This window comes from Mastomys coucha, unplaced genomic scaffold (genome assembly GCF_008632895.1).
Source record: "Mastomys coucha isolate ucsf_1 unplaced genomic scaffold, UCSF_Mcou_1 pScaffold23, whole genome shotgun sequence".
In the NCBI taxonomy this organism is placed as follows: domain Eukaryota; kingdom Metazoa; phylum Chordata; class Mammalia; order Rodentia; family Muridae; genus Mastomys; species Mastomys coucha.
Window position 1 is genome coordinate 102,322,957 of NW_022196906.1, and position 18,727 is coordinate 102,341,683.

At 41.3% G+C, this 18,727-nt stretch overlaps 1 protein-coding gene across 7 annotated transcripts in view; it reads right to left on the bottom strand.

Moving 5' to 3' along the window:
* The window catches only part of Arih2 (ariadne RBR E3 ubiquitin protein ligase 2), a 53,561-nt gene that overhangs the window by 23,563 nt on the left and 11,271 nt on the right, over nt 1-18,727 (bottom strand). The window contains exon 4 of one of the 7 annotated variants that reach the window (XM_031343251.1): nt 5,099-5,144. The exons of the other annotated variants lie outside the window; for them this stretch is intronic. Within the exon in view, the coding sequence (XP_031199111.1) occupies nt 5,099-5,137 (39 nt within the window). The 5' untranslated portion in view covers nt 5,138-5,144. The remainder of the gene's footprint in view (nt 1-5,098; nt 5,145-18,727) is intronic. 7 annotated transcript variants of the gene reach the window in all.

Here is an 18,727-nt window from a genome sequence, read left to right on the forward strand (position 1 = left end):
TTTTTTTTTTTTTTGAGACAGAATCTATGTGGACTAGCCTGGCCCAGATGGCCCTGCTTCTGCCTCCTGATGCTAGGGTTGTTACTTAACACCAAGCCTATCCTGGCTTTGTTTTATTTATTTATTGAGATAGATATTGGTATTAGAGGCATGCCCTACCATATCTGGCATGAATTTTTACTTATATCAAAAGTTAAACTTTCCCTTAAGATTTTGTTTTTTTTTAAAAAAAAAGATTTATTTATTTTACAAATATGAGTACACCACCATTGCTCTCTTCAGACACAGCAGAAGAGGGCATCAGACCCCCTTACAGATTGTTGTGTGCCACCATGTAGTTGCTGGGAATTGAACTCAGGATCTCTGGAAGAGCAGTTGGTGCTCTTAACTGTTGAGCCATCTCTCCAGCCCAAGATTTTGTTTAAAGTGAAAGAGTTAAATTTGAGACTTGTGCTGCTAATGAGAAAATTACAGAAAAACACAGTGAACCAAGGTCGAATATGTCCAAATAAGCCTGGGCAAAAATAAGCAGGCTGTTTGACATCCCAAGAACTAGCAGGTCAAAAAGACATAAACTATAAAGACAGAAAAAAACATGCAAGGACATGTCTGGGCAGACACTGAGTAGTGGGCCATCTGGTCCTCTCAGATATGGTTTAAGGTCAGATGCTCTATTGACTCAGATTAACACCAACCTTAGGAATTTTCCACTCTGTTCTGCACGTAATATAGTTGATATTTGAACTAGCCAATCATGTATAGCCACACTGATTCCTTTGTTGCCCCAGACCTTTTTCCTATATAAACCCTTAACCCCTGAGCCTCGTGGTTGGCTCCTCTGCCTCCTGTGTGAGATATGAGTTGGCCTGGAGCTCCGAAATTAAACTGCCTCATGTGTTTTACATCAAGATGGTCTCTTGTGATTCCTTGGGTGAGCATTCTCCTGAGACTTGAGTGGGGGTCTCCCTACGGGGGTCTTTCAAAAGCACTGATTTTTACTTTTCTAAAAGTAGCTGGGCATAGTAGTACAAGCCTCCAATCACCACACTGGTGCGGCAGAGGCAGGAAGAGATCTGTGTGTGTGGGAGACCAACTTGGTCTACATAGGGAGTTCTAACTGCAATTCCCTTATTGGGAGTGACACATGTGACATGGTACCTGTGTGGAGGTCAGAGGACAACTTGTGAAGTCGACTGTTATCCACCTACCTTTTTCTCCCCGCCCCCCCAGACAGGGTTTCTCTGTGTAGCTCTGACTGGCCTCAAACTCAGAAATCTGCCTGCCTCTGCCTCCCAAGTGCTGGGATTAAAGGTGTGCGCCTATCCTGGAATTCATTGTGTAGGTAGACCAGGTTGGCTTCTTACAGACTTTCCTGCCTCTGTCTTCCAAGTGCTGGGTGGGCTTAAAGGTGTGTGCCACCATGCCCAGCTATCTTTACTTTAGGTCAGTTCCAGGGATCAAATTTGGTTCATGGCCAGGCTGAAGCAGGCAGCAAAGTGTCTTTACCCAATGGGTAATCTTGCCGGTCCTATTTTCTTTTTAATTTTATTTTATGGTCCTGGATGCATTGCTTTCATGTGGGACTGGTGACTAAGGAGGCCAGAAAGTGGCATCAGACCTCCTGGGACTGGAGTTACAGAGGGTTATGAGCTGCCATGTGGGAACTGAGTCCAGGATCAAGAAAGGTATCCAGGGCTCTTAACAACTGAGTCAACTCTCTTGCCCGTTGGCTTTTGACACAGGGTCTTGTTAACATTCTACCTACGCTTAGACTAGAACTTGGGATGTAGACCAGCTGGCTTTGAATGTAAATTGATTCTTCTGCCCCCACTTCATGAGTGCTGGAATGGATGTGAGGATGTGCCACCATCCTAGATAGAATTTTAACAGTTTTTTGTTGTTGTTGTTTTTCGAGACAGAGTTTCTCTGTGTAGCCCAGGCTGTCCTGGAACTCACTCTGTAGACCAGGCTGGCCTCAAACTCAGAAGTCCACCTGCCTCTGCCTCCTAAGTGCTAGGACTAAAGGCTTGTGCCACCACTGCCTGGCTTTTGTTTTGTTTTTGAATTTTAACAGTTTTAAACAAAGGTTAACTGATTATATATTATAAATTCTAGAAGGTCATGTAATTTTCACTGGCTTTACTACAATTTACCTAACCAAGTCTTCTAAGAAGTTCCATTGAATGTCTTGCTACCAATTTGCCATATCCTCAAAGTCACTCAATGTTCCACAAGGATTCTTTCAGGTTAGTTTGCTTATTGGCCTGCCTGTGATCTATTATATTTGTGCTGAAACCATACTCAGTGTGAACACACACATACCAAAATCAGGTCATTTGACTTGGAGCTAGAAAAAAATTGTAACTGCAAAGGCAGGGAAGAGGAAGCAAGCCAACACTGGCATTTCCCTGGGCAGTGACAAGTAGGCCACTGAGCAGTGTTCAGTGGGTAAAGTGCTTGGCAAGCAAGTATGACAACCAGAGTTTGGATCCCCAGAACCCTTTTAAGTATGCAATAGGCTTGGCAGCTTGCCTGTACTCCCAGCATGCTCAAGAGGCCCAGATATGGGATCCCTAGGCACACTGATTAGCAAACTCTGGATTCAAAGACCCTAAATCTATATAAGGCAGAGCTTCATTGGGAAGACTATGGGACCTCTTGTCTCCACAGTAATGCTCACATGCATGCACACGAACACACCACAAACAAGAAAAAAGGAGGTGGGGTAGGCATACCCTCAATTTTCATGGTGGCTTGAAGAACATTTCATAGAATAAAAATGGGGTTAGAGCAGAAATCAAGTACAGCTCATCTTGCCTGCCTTTCTTCCCTTTTTTCCTGAGCCCTCAATATAATACCTATAACAAGATGGACTGGATGCTGATGGGAACCTTTCCTTCCAACTTGAAGGACACTTTTGTCGTTTACCCTATATAATATTCTGCATTGCCTATAGGCCTCAATCCAATACAGCATCTCCAGATCTTTATTTTAAAAAGCATTTACTTTACACGTGTCACAATGACTGTTTCTGAGCATCAATACTTCCCAAAGGTAACAGACAAACACCTAACAATGTCCTTTACAGTCTAGGTTTGTAAAGGAAATTGAAAAGTTATCCCTCTACCACAGACTTTCAAACATGTTCAGTAACTACTACTCGGTGACACTGTCACGGACAGACCTACAGCAGTAGACAGCAGTACAGGAGTCAAGTTTTCCTTTCTGGTTTTAAAGAATTAGTGACTGTGCCACTCAATTTTATTAATACTTCAAAAGGGTGATGGACAAAGAGCAGAGACCACAGGGAAATTCAGGATTTATGTATGTATCATTAAGATTTTCTCACTGAGATGTAATTACATCTATACAGATACTTTAGTTGCTATTATCAATCAGCAAGTGGTTCCAAACAAAGCTAACCACACAAGAGTGTATATAGCCTCCCCACTCATAGGCTGTTCTAGAACAGGAGTTTTCAACCTTCCCAATGCTGCAATCCTTTAACACAGTTCCTCATGCTGTGGTAATCCCCAACCATAAAATTATTTTCATTGCTACTTCATAACCATAATTTTGCTACAGTTATGAATCATAATAAAAGTTATTTTTAGAGATAGAAGTTTGCTAAACCTGTCACGACCCACATTCCTTCATAAGCTAAGATTTTAGAGATAAATAAAATGAAGTCAAACAGCCATCTCAGGATGGATCTTGGTAACTATGGTGGTTTGAATAAGAATGACCACCATAATCTCAGAGTTGAATCCTCTGAGGAAGTAGCACGATTTGAAAGGATTAGGAGATGTGGCCTTGTTGGAGAAAGTGTGTCACTGAGGGTGGGGTCTGAGCTTTCAAAAAGCCTATGAATCTTCCAACAGAGATACAACGCTCAGCTAATTCTCCAGCCCTGTGTCTGCCTGCGTGCTAACATGTTTCCTGCCATGACGAGAACCTTCTGAACTGCCGAAACTCTAAGTCCCAGTTAAATGTTTTCTTTATAAGAGGTGCCATTGCTGGGCGGTAGTGGCGCACACCTTTAGTCCCAGCACTTGGGAGGCAGAGGCAGGTGGATTTCTGAGTTCGAGGCTAGCCTGGTCTACAGAGTGAGTTCCAGGACAGCCAGGACTACACAGAGAAACCCTGTCTCGAAAACACCAAAAAAAAAAAAAAAAAAAAAAAAAAAAAAAAAGAGGTGCCATGAACATAAGGTCTCTTCAGCAACACAACAGTAACCATTGACAGTAACATCTGTCTTACAGATAAGGCATACTCAATAGCAATTTGGTTCTGGGCATAGAAACAACTTTGTGACTCGCTGCCCTATTTTAGTTTTCAATTTTATTCACTGTGCCTTTTCATCACTAGGTTCTTTGTGTGGGGGGACTCAATACAGGGTTTCTCTGTGTGGCCCTAGCTGTCCTAGAACTCACAGAGACCTGCCTCCTGAGTGGGGGCACTACTAGATTCTCAAAAAGAAAGAATACTTTAGTAAAATTATTTTTCAACCACAAGTTCCAAGTTCACCTCAAGGCGGTTAGTAAATAACACCACAAATTTCTTTCCTAGTGCCCACCAAATTGCACCCTCCTCACAAATTCAAGCCATTATTAAAATTTTAATTACTTGAGTAAACTAAACATTTGCATCTCTTGCCTACAGAGATCTAAGAATACCAGGGAAGATAAATCTTGCTCCTTAAGGAAACACAAAGCACTATCGACATTCAGGACCTCTTGTTAAAAGCCAAGTGTGTATCTCTGGAACAAATTCCTAAAGGAATTTCTGAAAATTACAAAGTATTACCTGACATCCTAGAACACTTGGAAAGGATGTTTAGTGTTCAAAGCATTAATGTATAGAACACACTAGTTGTATGCAGGAATCAAGGCACATACTGAGTAATGTCTACTCCAGATAACACTTCAAGAAAATCCATGACCAGGATCATCTGCTCCTTCCTTTCAGTTACCTACAGCTGTTTAAACTGTCTAGCCTCAAAAACAAGCAGTTAACAAAACTTGCAGTTAAAAAACTTCCCCCAGAAAAGACAAAGCCAGCAGCCCACCATAACTGTCACAGCCCTTCCCACACTTACCAGTGCCATAGGGAGGATGCAGCCGATGGCAGTGAGCATCAACGGCCTGAAAAAATACAGGTGGTAGTTTCAATTTTTATTTAGAATTCTTACTTGCCAACTGCCTGAAACTTTTAAGGCTACACCAGTAGGTCTTCATGCCTCATCCAGTTAAGCCACTTTGTGGCTCAATCGTATTTGTTAACAAAGTAACAGTCACTCACTAAATAGACCAGATGAAGAAGGGTGAGCCAGCTTCTGGGCCTGGGGTGGAAAAGGAAAACTAAACAAGACCAAGATAAGTGATGTGGCTCCCACTGAGTAGAAAGGTAGGGAGATGAGGAAATAAGGGCAAGAGAAGAAGCAAGGTTACTGTAGAGATGAAGGAATTGGGCAAAATCTACAAAGTGGTGACAGCCAGTGGTGACAGAGGTGTCGCACTGAGTGAAGGTGAGCCAGGACTTGAGCTCCCCTCTACTTCACATCACATCTACACGGTCAGTCTCAGCCTCTGAAAGGTCAGCTCTTAGACTGCTAAGTCTGCTCCTATTCACTTTTCTTTACAAAGCCAGAGAGATAGGGGACCTGTAATTAACTGAAGCATCCACAGAAAACATGCTTTCAAAATCTGGTTACACACACAAATTTGAAGATTGCTAACTGGTCTAACCTAACTCATTCCTGACAACTGTGGTCTCTGTTCATTAAAAGACAAAAACCCACAAAACCACAAAGATTTCACTCAAAAAGATTTGTGAAAAATATAAGAAAAAAAGTAAACTTACTTATTCCTTTACCATGAGATTTTTGTTTGTCTATAGCAAGGATGACCTTGAACTCCTGATCCTGCTGCCTCTGGCTCCCAAGTGATAAGATTACAGGCCTGTATCACCATTCCTAGCTTCTGTGATCCTGATATCAAATTGAGGTGTGTGTGCATGCTGGCAAGCACTATACTAACTGAGAATTTTTTTTTTAATTATGAACATTCTCTAACATTTACAAAAGTGAGGAAAATAATGAAACTCATTTATCTATTGCTCGATTCTAACATCAACTTGTGACCAACTGTGTCTCCAGATGTACTTTTAAGTGTGCATTCAATGGAAAAGTTCCTGGGCAGCACTTAGTACAAAAGGCACGCTGCAGCTCCTTCTAATGTTCGAAAGATTTCTGAGAAATGGCATACACAAAAGCTACCATTTCGGGAAATAAAGGTCATGTCCAGTAAAAAGAACTGTAGATGAGTGTTGGAACACAGTAGGACTAAAAACGTGAGCCTGTTCTTGTAACCACAACTCATTTTATCTAAAATGATTTCAATGTTTGGCCTCTATCAACAAGGTAGCATACCTAATACTAACCAAAGGCTTACATATTCTAATGAGAGCCACAAACTCCAACAACCTGTACTGAGCCCTTTGCTAGGCTCAAATCACAGAAGTAAACTTCATAAACAGGAAGAAACAGACTGGAAGCTTTTTAAATAATGCCCTTCTTTCTGCCATGCATAAGCACCCACAGGAAGAGGCAATACTGGCCACATGCTGTTACCCACCAGTGTGTGGGTAACTCTTCAGTAACTGTAAACTGAGAACCAACTGAACACAAGGCAGCTCCAGGGCCTTCCCAGTACTGGTTTTATGTCAACTTGACAAAAAACTAGAGTTATCTGAAAGTAGGGAATCTTAATCAAGAAAATGGCTCCATAAAATCTGGCTGCAAGACATTTTTTTAATTAGTGACTGGTAGGGAAGGGCCTATCCCATTATGGGTGGGACCACCCCTGGGTTAGTGGTTCTGGGCTCTATAAGAAAGCAGGCTGAGCAAACCAGTAAGCAGCACCCTCCATGGCCTCTGCATCAGCTCTGGCCTCCAGGTCCCTGTCCTGGCTTCTTTTGATGATGAACAGAGCTATAAGCATGAGCCAAACACACCCTTGCCTCTTCTACTTGTTTTTTGGTCATGGTGTTCATCACAGCAATAGTAAACCTATTTAAGAGAGATGGAGAGCTGAGAACCTCAGAGTTTTTGGAAAGGCAAAAGTCAACGAAGACAATAAGTCACAATGGCTGGAGTCAAGAAAAGCCACTTTAAATTTTCAATAGAGTAAGTTACTCAGAAGTATCTGCAGTAGATTTACCACTGCAGCAGAAATATGGAAAAGAATACAATCAAAATATATAGTGTATGAAAAATTTTTGAGTAGAATATGAAGCAGAAGTAGAAAGACTTATTTAAGCTTTCTTCCTCACTATTCTTTAAAAAAAGGAGAGGGGCAATTAAAGCAAAGTCCTTTAAATTTTGTTAAGGTAGAACCCAAACTACTTCTACCCCTTCTCTTCTAGCACTTGTTCAAATGTTAAAACAGAAAGGGACTAAAAATGTAGCTTAGTTGCTAAAGTACTTGCTTAGTGTGCTAGAAACAGTGTGTTCCATTTTCAGGAATGTAACACCAGGTTCAGAAGGTAGCACACAGGCCTGTAACCCTAGCTCTCAGGAACAGAGGCAGAAGGATAAGAAATTTAGTGATGCTCTTGGTTGCATAAGTTTGAGTGCAGCCAGTGTTACAAGCCACTCTGCCTAAAACAAACAAAAGCCGCAAAAGCCATTCAGGAAGTGTCTATGGAAAACCTCTTACTTAGGCAGTCTCTACCAACCTGAACCTGCTCCTTTTTAACTCAAAAAAGCATTACTTTCCCCCCCTTTCAAATGCTGGCCAAAACCTAAGGGTGATACTTTGAGCTTCCTTATTGTGCCTCTAAAGCCCCATCCACTCTGCCATGTGACTCATCTCCGAGAGTCCTTAACCCAAGTAGCATGGATTTCCTGCTTTCTCTCCCAGGTTATCTATCACAAGAACAGTCTCTAGACCACACACTTACATTCTTCTCTTCTGGAACCTTTTGAGCCAGGCCCTGACAGTCCAACCAACCTCAGCACCGCTGTTTCCCATGCTCCCACTAGTATGACCCATTAATCCCAGCTTAAATTTTCTAATAGATTTCCTAGTCCACAGTCCTAAAGTGTTCCATGTTCATCTAAGCAAAACATGGTCAGGACTATAACAGCAATACCCCAGCTCCTGGTACCAACTTGTGTCAGGGTTTTATTGCTGTGAAGAGATACCATAACTATGGCAACTCTTATAAAGGAAAGTATTTCATTGGGGCCGGCTTACAATTAAAGAGATTTACTTCATTGTCATCATGAAGAGAAGCATGGCAGCAGGCAAGCAGAGATGGTGCTGCAGGAGTCAGTATCTGGATCCGAAGGCAGCAGGAAGAAAAGAGTGAGCTACTCAGGAGCCTGGCTTGAGTTTCTGAAACCCCAAAGCTCCCTATGACACTTCTTTCAAAAAAGCCACATCTACTTCAAATAATGTCGCAACTCCCTACTAGCCTATGGGAGCCATTTTCATTCAAACAAGTTTAGCCTGCCAAATGCTGTGATGACAAGATGTGTACCACCATGGCCACCTGGATTATGTACAGTTTTTCTGCTTTACATGAAAAGTCTAACTGCTCCCCGCCCCCCTTATAAATAGTTCCACAAGATTCCTTTGCCGAGTTCTTCATTTAATGGGATGTCACCTTGCTCCTATCCTTAAAGAAGTTTCTACTGGAGGCTGGAGAGGTGGACCAGCAGTTAAAACCACTAGCTACTCTTCCAGAAGACTTAGCTTTGCCAGCACCCACACTGGATAGTTCACAACACCTCTAACTTCAACGTCAGAGAATCCAGTGCTCTCTTCTGGCCTCCGTGATCACCAGATACATGATACATAGATTTAACATGCAGACCAAACACCTATACACATAAAATTAAAATATTTTTAAAAAGTTTCTACTGGATCTTGCCAATATTCCCAAATGTGGCACAAGTGTGTGCCACAACCCCTAGTTTTATATGATGTGAGAGGGACTGAACCTAGAGCTTTGTGTATGCTAAGACAAATATTCTCCCGATGGAGTTATGTACAGAATATCGTCCTCCTCACACTGTATCAATGGCTATAAGAAAGATTTGGAGGCTAAGTAGCATGTGTCTATAACCTCAGCATTTAGAAAAAGGAGGCAAGCCAGGTGGTGGTGGCGCATGCCTTTAATCCCAGCACTTGGGAGGGAGAGGCAGGCGGATTTCTGAGTTCGAGGCCAGCTTGGTCTACAGAGTGAGTTCCAGGACAGCCAGAGCTATACAGAGAAACCCTGTCTCGAAAAAGCCAAAAAAAAAAAAAAAGAGGTGGTAAGAGGATTGCTCTGAAGAGTCTCATTTTTTTTAAAGATTTACTTATTTCATGTGTATGAGTACACACTGTAGCTGTACAGATAGTTGTGAGCCTTCATCTGGTTGTTGAGAATTGACTTTTAGGACCTCTGCTCACTCTGGTTGGCCCCGCTTGCTCAGTCCTTTCTCTCTCTGGCCCAAAGATTTATTTATTATTATATATAAATACACTGTAGCTGACTTCAGACACACCAGACAGAATAGGGTGTCAGATCTCATTACGGATGGTTGTGAGTCACCATGTGGTTGCTGGGATTTGAACTCAGGACCTTTGGAAGAACAGCTGGTGCTCTTACCCGCTGAGCCATCCCCCCAGCCCCAAAGAGTCTCATTTTTAATTATGTGTATATGGTATGTATGTTATGTATGAATAGGTGCATGTGCATGCAGGTTTCCATGGTTCCCTTGGACCTTAGCTACAGATAGTTGTGAACTGTCCAATGAGGATGCTGAAAACTGAACTAGGTGGGGCTCTGAAACTAGGTGTTCTGCAAGAGCCATACCAGTGAGTTCTTAACTGCTGAACTGTTTTTCTAGGCCCCAATTTCAAAATGCTTGAAATACAGTTATGATGACTGTAGGTATCATTTATCATCTTTCCTGTTACTATTAAAAAAAAAAAATCACAAAAGGAGCCAGCAAGATGGTTCCGTGGCTGAAGGGTGCTTTCTCCTTGAATTTAATCCCCAGGCCTCACATAACAGAAGGAAAGATGTCTTTCTTTGTCCTCTGACCTCAACACCTGTGTCATGTATGTACACACAAACAAGTAATAAAAAAGATTACAGGAAGTCTAAGCAACTTATAAGCATAATTGTGCAGTTCACAGCAAACTCCCACACTGACTACAAAATCAGTTCATTCCAAATGCTGACAACACCATATTTAGCTTTCAATGCACATAAGTACTCCTGTCTCACTTCAGTAACTTGAATCATTGACTATAACATAAAGGCCTGGACCTCCCTCCTGAAGACTCTAATCAATTATGGCTGGATTCAGTTTTAAGTTCCTATTGTCCAAAACTAACTCTAGTATGTACCATAAGCTGGAACCCATAGTCTGTTACATCTCTGCTTAACATACTAACTAGCTTTGTGGAAAACAAACCTTTAGCCGGGCAGTGGTGGCACATGCCTTTAATTCCAGCACTTGGGAGGCAGAGGCAGGCATATTTCTGAGTTCAAGGCCAGCCTGGTCTACAGAATGAGCTCCAGGACAGCCAAGGCTACACAGAGAAACCCTGTCTTGAAAAACAAAACAAACCTTTGACAAGTATATTTTCTGTTTACAAATAGGAACAAACAAAAAGAACAATTTCTAGCATTTAGTGTTCTCTTTTCTTTCTTGAGAGGGTTTTTCTACGTAGTCCTTGATGTACTGAACTCATTATGTGGAGCATGCTGGCCTCAATCTCACAGAGATCTGCCTCCCTCCACCTTCTTAGTGCTGAGTGGGATTAAAGACATGTATCACCACACCAGGCTCAAGTTTTCAATTTATGCACTTATCAACCCCAGTCTTAGAACATAAAATAACCAACCAAGCTTCTTATTTATTTATTTTTACAGCAAAACTAGATTCACATCTCAAAATTTGTTTTTAAGTCTTACTATGTAACTTTGGCTGTCCTGGAACTCAGAGATCCAACTGCTCCTGCTTCAGGAGTCTTGGGATTAAGGCATTTTTATTAGACATTTAAGTATAAAGAAAAACTGGATCTCATTCCTGGGCTGATCTCATGCCCAGCAGTGCTTTAATCCCAGCACTCAGAAGGCAGAGGCAAGCAAATCTCTTGAACTTGAGGCGAGCCAGGGCCACACAGAGAAACTATCTCAAAAACAAAACAAAATTAGATGTCAGTGCTTGAGAGATGGCTTTAGTGGTTAACAACACTAGCTGTTCTTCCAGAGGACCTAAGTTCAATTTCTAGCACCCACATGGAGGCTCACAGTAAAGTAGAAACAGTGTGGGACAGCAGAAGGGACAGAGAAGGGACTGGGGAAGATGGCTCACGAGGTAAAGGTCTTACGTACAAAGGACATGAATTCAGATCCTCAGCACCCTTTGAACAACAGGGCACATTATTTGTAAGCCCAGTGCTGGAGGACAGAGGGTTGAGAGAGACAAGAAAGCAGATCCCGAGTGCTTGCTCACCAGTCCTGTGGTAACAGCTCCAGAACTAACGTGAATTTGGGAGACATAGGCAGGAGGCACTTTAAGGGCATGATCTACATAGTAAATTCTAGGTCAGCTAGGACTAGCTACATAGTGAGACTGTGCTGGATAGTTTTATGTCAACTTGACCCAAGCTAAAGTCACCTGAAAGGAGGAAACCTCAATTAAGAAAATGTCTCCCTAAAATAGGGCTATAAGGCATTTTATTAATTTGTGATTGATGGGGGAGGGCCCAGCCCATTGTGGGTGGTACCACATCCCTGGGCTGATAGTCCTTCTCTAAGAAAGTAGGTATAGCAAGCCAGTAAGCAGCACCTCCTCATGGCCTCAGGATCAGCTCCTGCCTTCAGATTCCTGCCTGTCTGATCAGGTCCTTTTCCCGGCTTCCTTCAATGATGCACTACAATGTGGAAACATAAGGCAAATAAACCCTTTCATTCCCAACCTGCATTTTGGTCATGGCATTTCATCATAGCAACAGAGACCTTAAGACAGAGACCTAGTGAGATACGGTCTCAAAACAGTAAAGAGCAATAGTAGAAAGATATCCAATATCAACCTCTGGCCTCCATGCATACACCCAGAAGCCAGATGTGAAGGCCCATGCCTATAATCCTCGAACTTAGGAAGCCATGGTAGGAGGACTGCCATGAATTTGAACTCACAGCTAGAAAGAAAGAAAGAGGAAGAGAGTTAGAGAATGAGGAACTGCAACTCTTATAAGTAGGGAGCAGAGGAATCAGAAATTCAATACTTGTCAGCTGCATAGCAAGTTTGAGGCCACCTTGAACTACATGAGACCTAATTTCAAAAAAAAAAAAAAAAAAAAAAAAAAAAAAAAAAAAAGAAAGAATAAAAAAAGCGGACAATACAGTTTCACTGGTAAAGGCCCCTGCTGCCAAATCTGATGACATGAGTTCATAAGGAGAGACCTGACTCCTGAAAGTTGTCCACTGACTTCCATGAGCACTGTGCCCTGTCCTATGCATACTAAATAAATGAATAAATAAATAAATAAGTAAAATACATTTTAAAAAAGAGAGGGGGAGGGGAAGAAGAGGAGAGAAAGGAATAAAGAAACTGCTAGCCAATGCTTCTAGAGAGAGACATTTTTTTCCCAGTCAGCTCTATTCTATTTCCAAACAAATTCTCATCCTATTTGTATTTCTCTACTGAGGCTGGAAAACCTGGGGTTATCACTGTGAAAATGTGTGTTTATAAAGATTTATGATACTTCCAAGAAAAGAAATAGATTCTACGTTTTCACACAGTTTAAGTAATAGCGCTCAGAAGACATAGTTCAGAAGTGGCAGGAGACTCTTCTTGCTTCTTAAATCTGCACTCTGTTCAATCTTTCTTACTTCTTCCCCCTTTTGGGTGGAACTCAAGTCTCCCAAGTTTTTCTTATATCAAGAGACAGAGACAAAGGTGGAAAACAGAAACATAACAAAAGCCAGAAGACAATTAAGTAGTGTCTCTGGTAGCAAGGATCACCAAATGTACTAAGTGTCTTGTTAGCTCACTGTCAACCAAAGCAGCCCACACAGCACAGGGCAGACCGAGCGCCAGCAACCTCTCCCTCTGTCCTTTCCTGGCGCCTACTAAAAATTCACTTGTTTTTCACTTTCGTTTGAATGAGCCGAAGGAAAAGGTAGGACGGATTCTAGGTCAAAGTAAAAGAAACCAAAGTGTACAAACTAATACCATATGCACACCAGGTAATTTCCTCAGTGAGATCCCACTACACAACCCCAAGCATCCTGAGAATGCGATTTTGTTTTGTTTTAAGACAAGTGTTTCTTTGCTTACTGCCCTTACTGCCCTGGAACTTTGTAGACCAGGCTGAGATCTGCCTGTCTCTGCCTCTCGACTTCAGGGATTAAAGGCTTCTGCCACCTCAGCCCAGCTGGGAGAATGCATTTTTTAAGGAGTCACAGTCTCCATTCAAGGTTCATAGCTCCATTCTCACCGGACTGATGATGAAACAATGTTCATTAGAATACTTATGTGCCAAGCATTGTATGGTGTGAGTGAGGTATTACAAACCGAAGCTTAGCAATTTTGAGGGACTTGACTAGGGTCACATTATATTGAATGGCAAAAAGAACTCAATTGTATGACTAGTCATCCAGGCTATGGACAAAGCCTCAGAGACATAAGACTATTTCCACAAAGATGCTCAAAGCAATACCCACAAGTACTCACTCAAATGTCAAGTGGGGAAATTTGAAGTAAACTATGGCTCAAAAACAAGATGGTATGCTTCATGGGAATATAGAGTAACTTTAAGGGCAAAGTTAAAAGCACAGAAACATTTGAAATATGTGTGCTAAGAAAGCAAAGCACACCTCTACACACACTGCATGTGTGTGTACAATCATTTCTAGAAGGAAATGTCCACAAGAAATTTTTATCTATTTTGTTCAGAGCTATTTTGGTAGTGTCCCCAACACAGCAGGCACTAAAACACATAATGGCTGAATAAATGAATTTCAGTAAAGTAATATATGTGAACAAGAACTGCTGGGAATGACAAGCTAGGAAATTTATTTGTTAATGGAATTACAAATGATGTTCTTGCTCTTTCTTGACTCCATCTTCACCACGACTGCCTGGCTGTTTTATACATTTTTAATCTCTCTTTAAAAATAAATATATTAGTAAAACACATCAACATCCTGGCCATCTATTTGAAACACAGAATTTATTCCAGACTATACTTAAATACAAGCATTCAAAGAAACCTGGTATCAAGTCACAGCAGAAATCAGAGGCACTCTGTAGAAACATTTAGTGTTACCATGCTCAACCTGAAAAGAATCCCCATGAGCAGCAACAAGAAAAAAGGAAGAGCCGGTCAGTGGTGGCACATACCTTTGATCCCAGCACTTGGGAGGCAGAGGCAGGCGGATTTCTTGAGTTCGAGGCCAGCCTGGTCTACAGAGTGAGTTCCAGGACAGCCAGGGCTACACAGAGAAACCCTGTCTTGAAAAGACCAAAAAAAAAAAAAAAAAAAAAAAAAAGAAAGAAAAAAAGAAAAAAGAAATGAGTATGTAGATAACAGAAATATAATGGTCTTAAAATTCAACTATTTCAGAATAAAAGGTCAATTTGGTAATTAAGTCTTCAGATATTGTACATGTCTCTGACACCACCTAAGAAAAATTAAACACAAATTATTTTGTGTTAAAGAACATCAACCGCAGGGTGGTGGTGGTGCACGTCTTTAATCCCAGCACTTGGGAGGCAGAGGTAGGCGGATTTCTGAGTCTGAGGCCAGCCTGGTCTACAGAGTGAGTTCCAGGACAGCCAAGGCTACACAGAGAAACCCTGTCTCGAAAAAAAACAAAAAACAAACAAACAAAAAGAATATCAACCAACGGGGTTGACAAAAGTATAGAAGAACCAGGTTGTTTTCAACACAATACTGCATATAAAGTCAGAAGCACTAAAAATTCATCATTTACCCACAAATGGGGGAGAGGGAGGAAGAATGATCCAGAGGAAGAGCGTAACATATTTGCCTACCTCCTCTTGAAGAACAAAAACTAGACTTTAAAATAAATTAAAGCAAGAGGGTGAGAGAATCTAGAGAACATTCTGCCAGCTCTATTGAATTTAATAACCCATGAAGAACTATAAATACTCATAATAACTAGCTTAATTCTCCTCTCCCCAAGGCTTGACAAGTGAGCAACATATTTCCGTGACACTCAGGCCCTAAAGTTTTCAAAGTTTATTCCTTTCCCCCAGTAATAAGAACACTTCACAATAGTCCTCAGTTCATTTCCTTTTCCCTATACATCATACATCCTCATTTCCTTTTCCTTATACATCATACATCCTCATTTCCTTTTCCCTATACATCATACATCCTCAAGCTTGCACAGAAGGCAATCTTCCTTCCACGCTCACTGCAGTGGGGTCTGAATGTCTTCTACCTCATTTTGAAAGAAATTTATGACATTGACTTAAACATTTTTGTTTGTACATATGTGTTCATTTGTGTGAGTACAGTACTTCCCGGTGGATCCTGGGGAAATAAACCTCAGACCATCTGACTTGGTAGTAAGCACCTTTACCTACCGAGCCATCTTATTTTCATTTTTTTAATTTTTATTTATTTATTTTTTTTTTTGGTTTTTCGAGACAGGGTTTCTCTGTATAGCCCCAGCTGTCCTAGAACACAGAAATCCATCTGCCTCTCATTTCCTTCATCTCCCAAGTGCTGGAATTAAAGGCGTGCACCACCATCGCCCACATCTACCTCACTTTTAAGACTCTCCTGCCTCAGTACTAAATTCAGGTAGTACACTATAGTTGCTGGGCTAGACTGAATGCAGAGTGACCATTTCTCTTTCCTCCTGCAGCAGGTGGAATATCTGCATCGCTGATTACACCTTAAACATGATGCTAAGAGGAGAACACAAAGGGGAAGAGGGATATGTTGCAATTTACCCATCATCATCCATCATGATGATGTTTCCGGCTAGGCCAAGGCTGAGTATCTTTTCCTGAATAAACTTAGCAAATGCTTCAAGAGTATCATGAACAGTCACTATGGTGTTATATACCTTTATTTTGAGCACACAGGAAAGAGGCAAGAGGATCAGGAAATCTGAGATACATAGCAAATCTGAGAACAGTCTGTACTGTATGAGATACTGTCTCAAACAAAGGGAGGTGGGGGTGCTGGGAAAATGGCTCAGCCCTGGAAAGTACTTAGTGATCAATTATGAAGACCATCTGATAGGCAGCTCACTGACAATCTCTCTACCTTTAGTGGGTACCTGCACAAACATGTACAACAATACACACACACGAACACAGACATAGAACAGTAAGTACTAAATGACAAAATTCTTGACTAATCTGTATTTTTTTTAAATAACTAATCTATATTCTTTTTTTTTAAAGATTTATATATTATTTATTATATGTAAGTACACTGTAGCTGTCTTCAGATGCACCAGAAGAGGGCGTCAGATCTCATTATGGATGGTTGTAAGCCACCATGTGGTTGCTGGGATTTGAACTCATGACCTTCCGAAGAGCAGCCGGTGCTCTTCCCTGCTGAGCCATCTCACCAGCCCAACTAATCTGTATTTTATAATAAAAAGCTATCATAGGACTAGAGACATGGCTCAACAGTTAAGAGCATTCTCTGCTCTTCCAGGACCTTCAGTTCCCAGTACCCATGTCAAGTCACAACCCTAACTCTAATTTCAAGGTATCCAATGCTGTCTTCTAGCATTGGAGGATAGCAGACAAGTACCTAGTGCAGACATCTATCTATCTATCTATCTATCTATCTATCTATCTATCTATCTATCTATCTATCTATCTATCACCTACCTACCTACCTACCTACCTACCTATCTATCTAGAACCTGATATGGGTTCTGGGAGCCAAACTGATTCTCTGGAAGAATAACAGGCATTTTAAATTATACACATATAATATAACATGTGGCTCACAACCATCTGTAATGGGATTCGATGCCCTCTTCTGGTGTGACTGAAGACAGCAACAATGTATTCACATAAAATAAATAAACCTTTAAGAAAGGGCATTGGATCCCATTACAGACGGTTGTGAGCTACCATGTGGTTGCTGGGAAATGAACTCAGGACCCCTGATAGAGCAGTCAGTGATCTTAACCACTGAGCCATCTCTCCAGACCCAAATAAATAAATCTTAAACAAACAAACAAACAAAAAAACTGGGCATAGTAAAGAGACTTGAAATCCTAACACTGGGAATGCATAAACAGGTAGATCCTGGGGCTCACTGGTTACTCAGTCTAGTCTACTTGGTGAACCCCATACCAACTTGAGACCCTGTCTCAATAAATGCAGTGTTCAGCACCTGCGGAACACCTAAGGTTGGCTTCTGGACTCTACATGCATACTTGTGTACACACACACACATGAGGAAACAAGAATACAGCTAGAGAGAGTTCTATGAAGTGATTACCTTGCAAGCATCAGGACTTAAATTTGATCCTTCGAGCCAAGTAAGAGTTACATACTTATAATCATTGTGCTGAGACAGAGACAAAAGGATCCCTTTAGTTGGCTGGCTAGCTAGTCAGGAAACCCAGATTCACTGAGAACCTGCCTCAAACAATAAAGTGACTGAGCATGGTGGCACACACCTTTAATCCCAGCACTTAGAAGGCAGAAGTAGGCAGATCTCTGAGTTTCAGTATAGCCAGGGCTATGTAGAGACCCTGTTCCAACAAACAAAGGAAAGAAAAGGAAGTGGCAGCCCATGAGATTGCTAACCTCATGACTTGAGTTTGATCCCAGGGACCCTACAGTAGAAAATAAGAACTCCCACAATGTCTTCTGACTTCCATTTGTGTGCTGTGGTATGTGCATACATATATGTTCAAATACAAATAAATACATGGAATTTTTAAAAATTAAAAATAAGCAGCTAGAGAGATGGCTCTTCAATCAAGAGTACTAGCTGTTTTTTCAGTGATTCTCAGCAATAACGTGTAGACAGGCATCTGTAACTCTAGTTCCAGGTGATAAAAAATCTTCTTCTGGAGTCATGAATACCTGGTACCTTCCAAGTAGTACACAGACATACATGCTGGCAAAACACCCATATACATTTTTTTTTCTAGACACGGTTTCTCTGTGTGTAGCCCTGGCTGTTCTGGAACTCACTCTAGACCAGAATGGCCTGGAAATCTCAGAGATCCACCTGTCTCTGCCTCCTGAGTGATAGGATTAAAGATATGCACTACCACACGGCTAAAGAAAATTAAAAAGTTTAAAATAAATAAGGTTGAGGGTCAGTAAGAAGGTCTAATGGGTAATGCTTGTCACAAAGACTGATGACCTGAGTTCAAGTCCCAGAACTAACTGGTGAAAGGAAATAATCAAGTTATTCCTGACCTCTACATGCACACCATGGTACCTAAAAACCACCTCCAGGTAAATAACTGCAAACTAAGGAGGAGAGTGATCGAGGACAACACCTAACAACTATAGCCTCCAAGCACATGCATAGACATCTCCACGTGAACACACATACTTCCATGTGTGCATCCACCACTACATTCACAAAAGACAGGGAAAAAAAAGGGATGTTTGCTGTGAAGGCAGTGACAGGATTCCTAGGGTTCATATAAACTCACAGGAAGAAATTATAGTAACAGAAGTAATTTT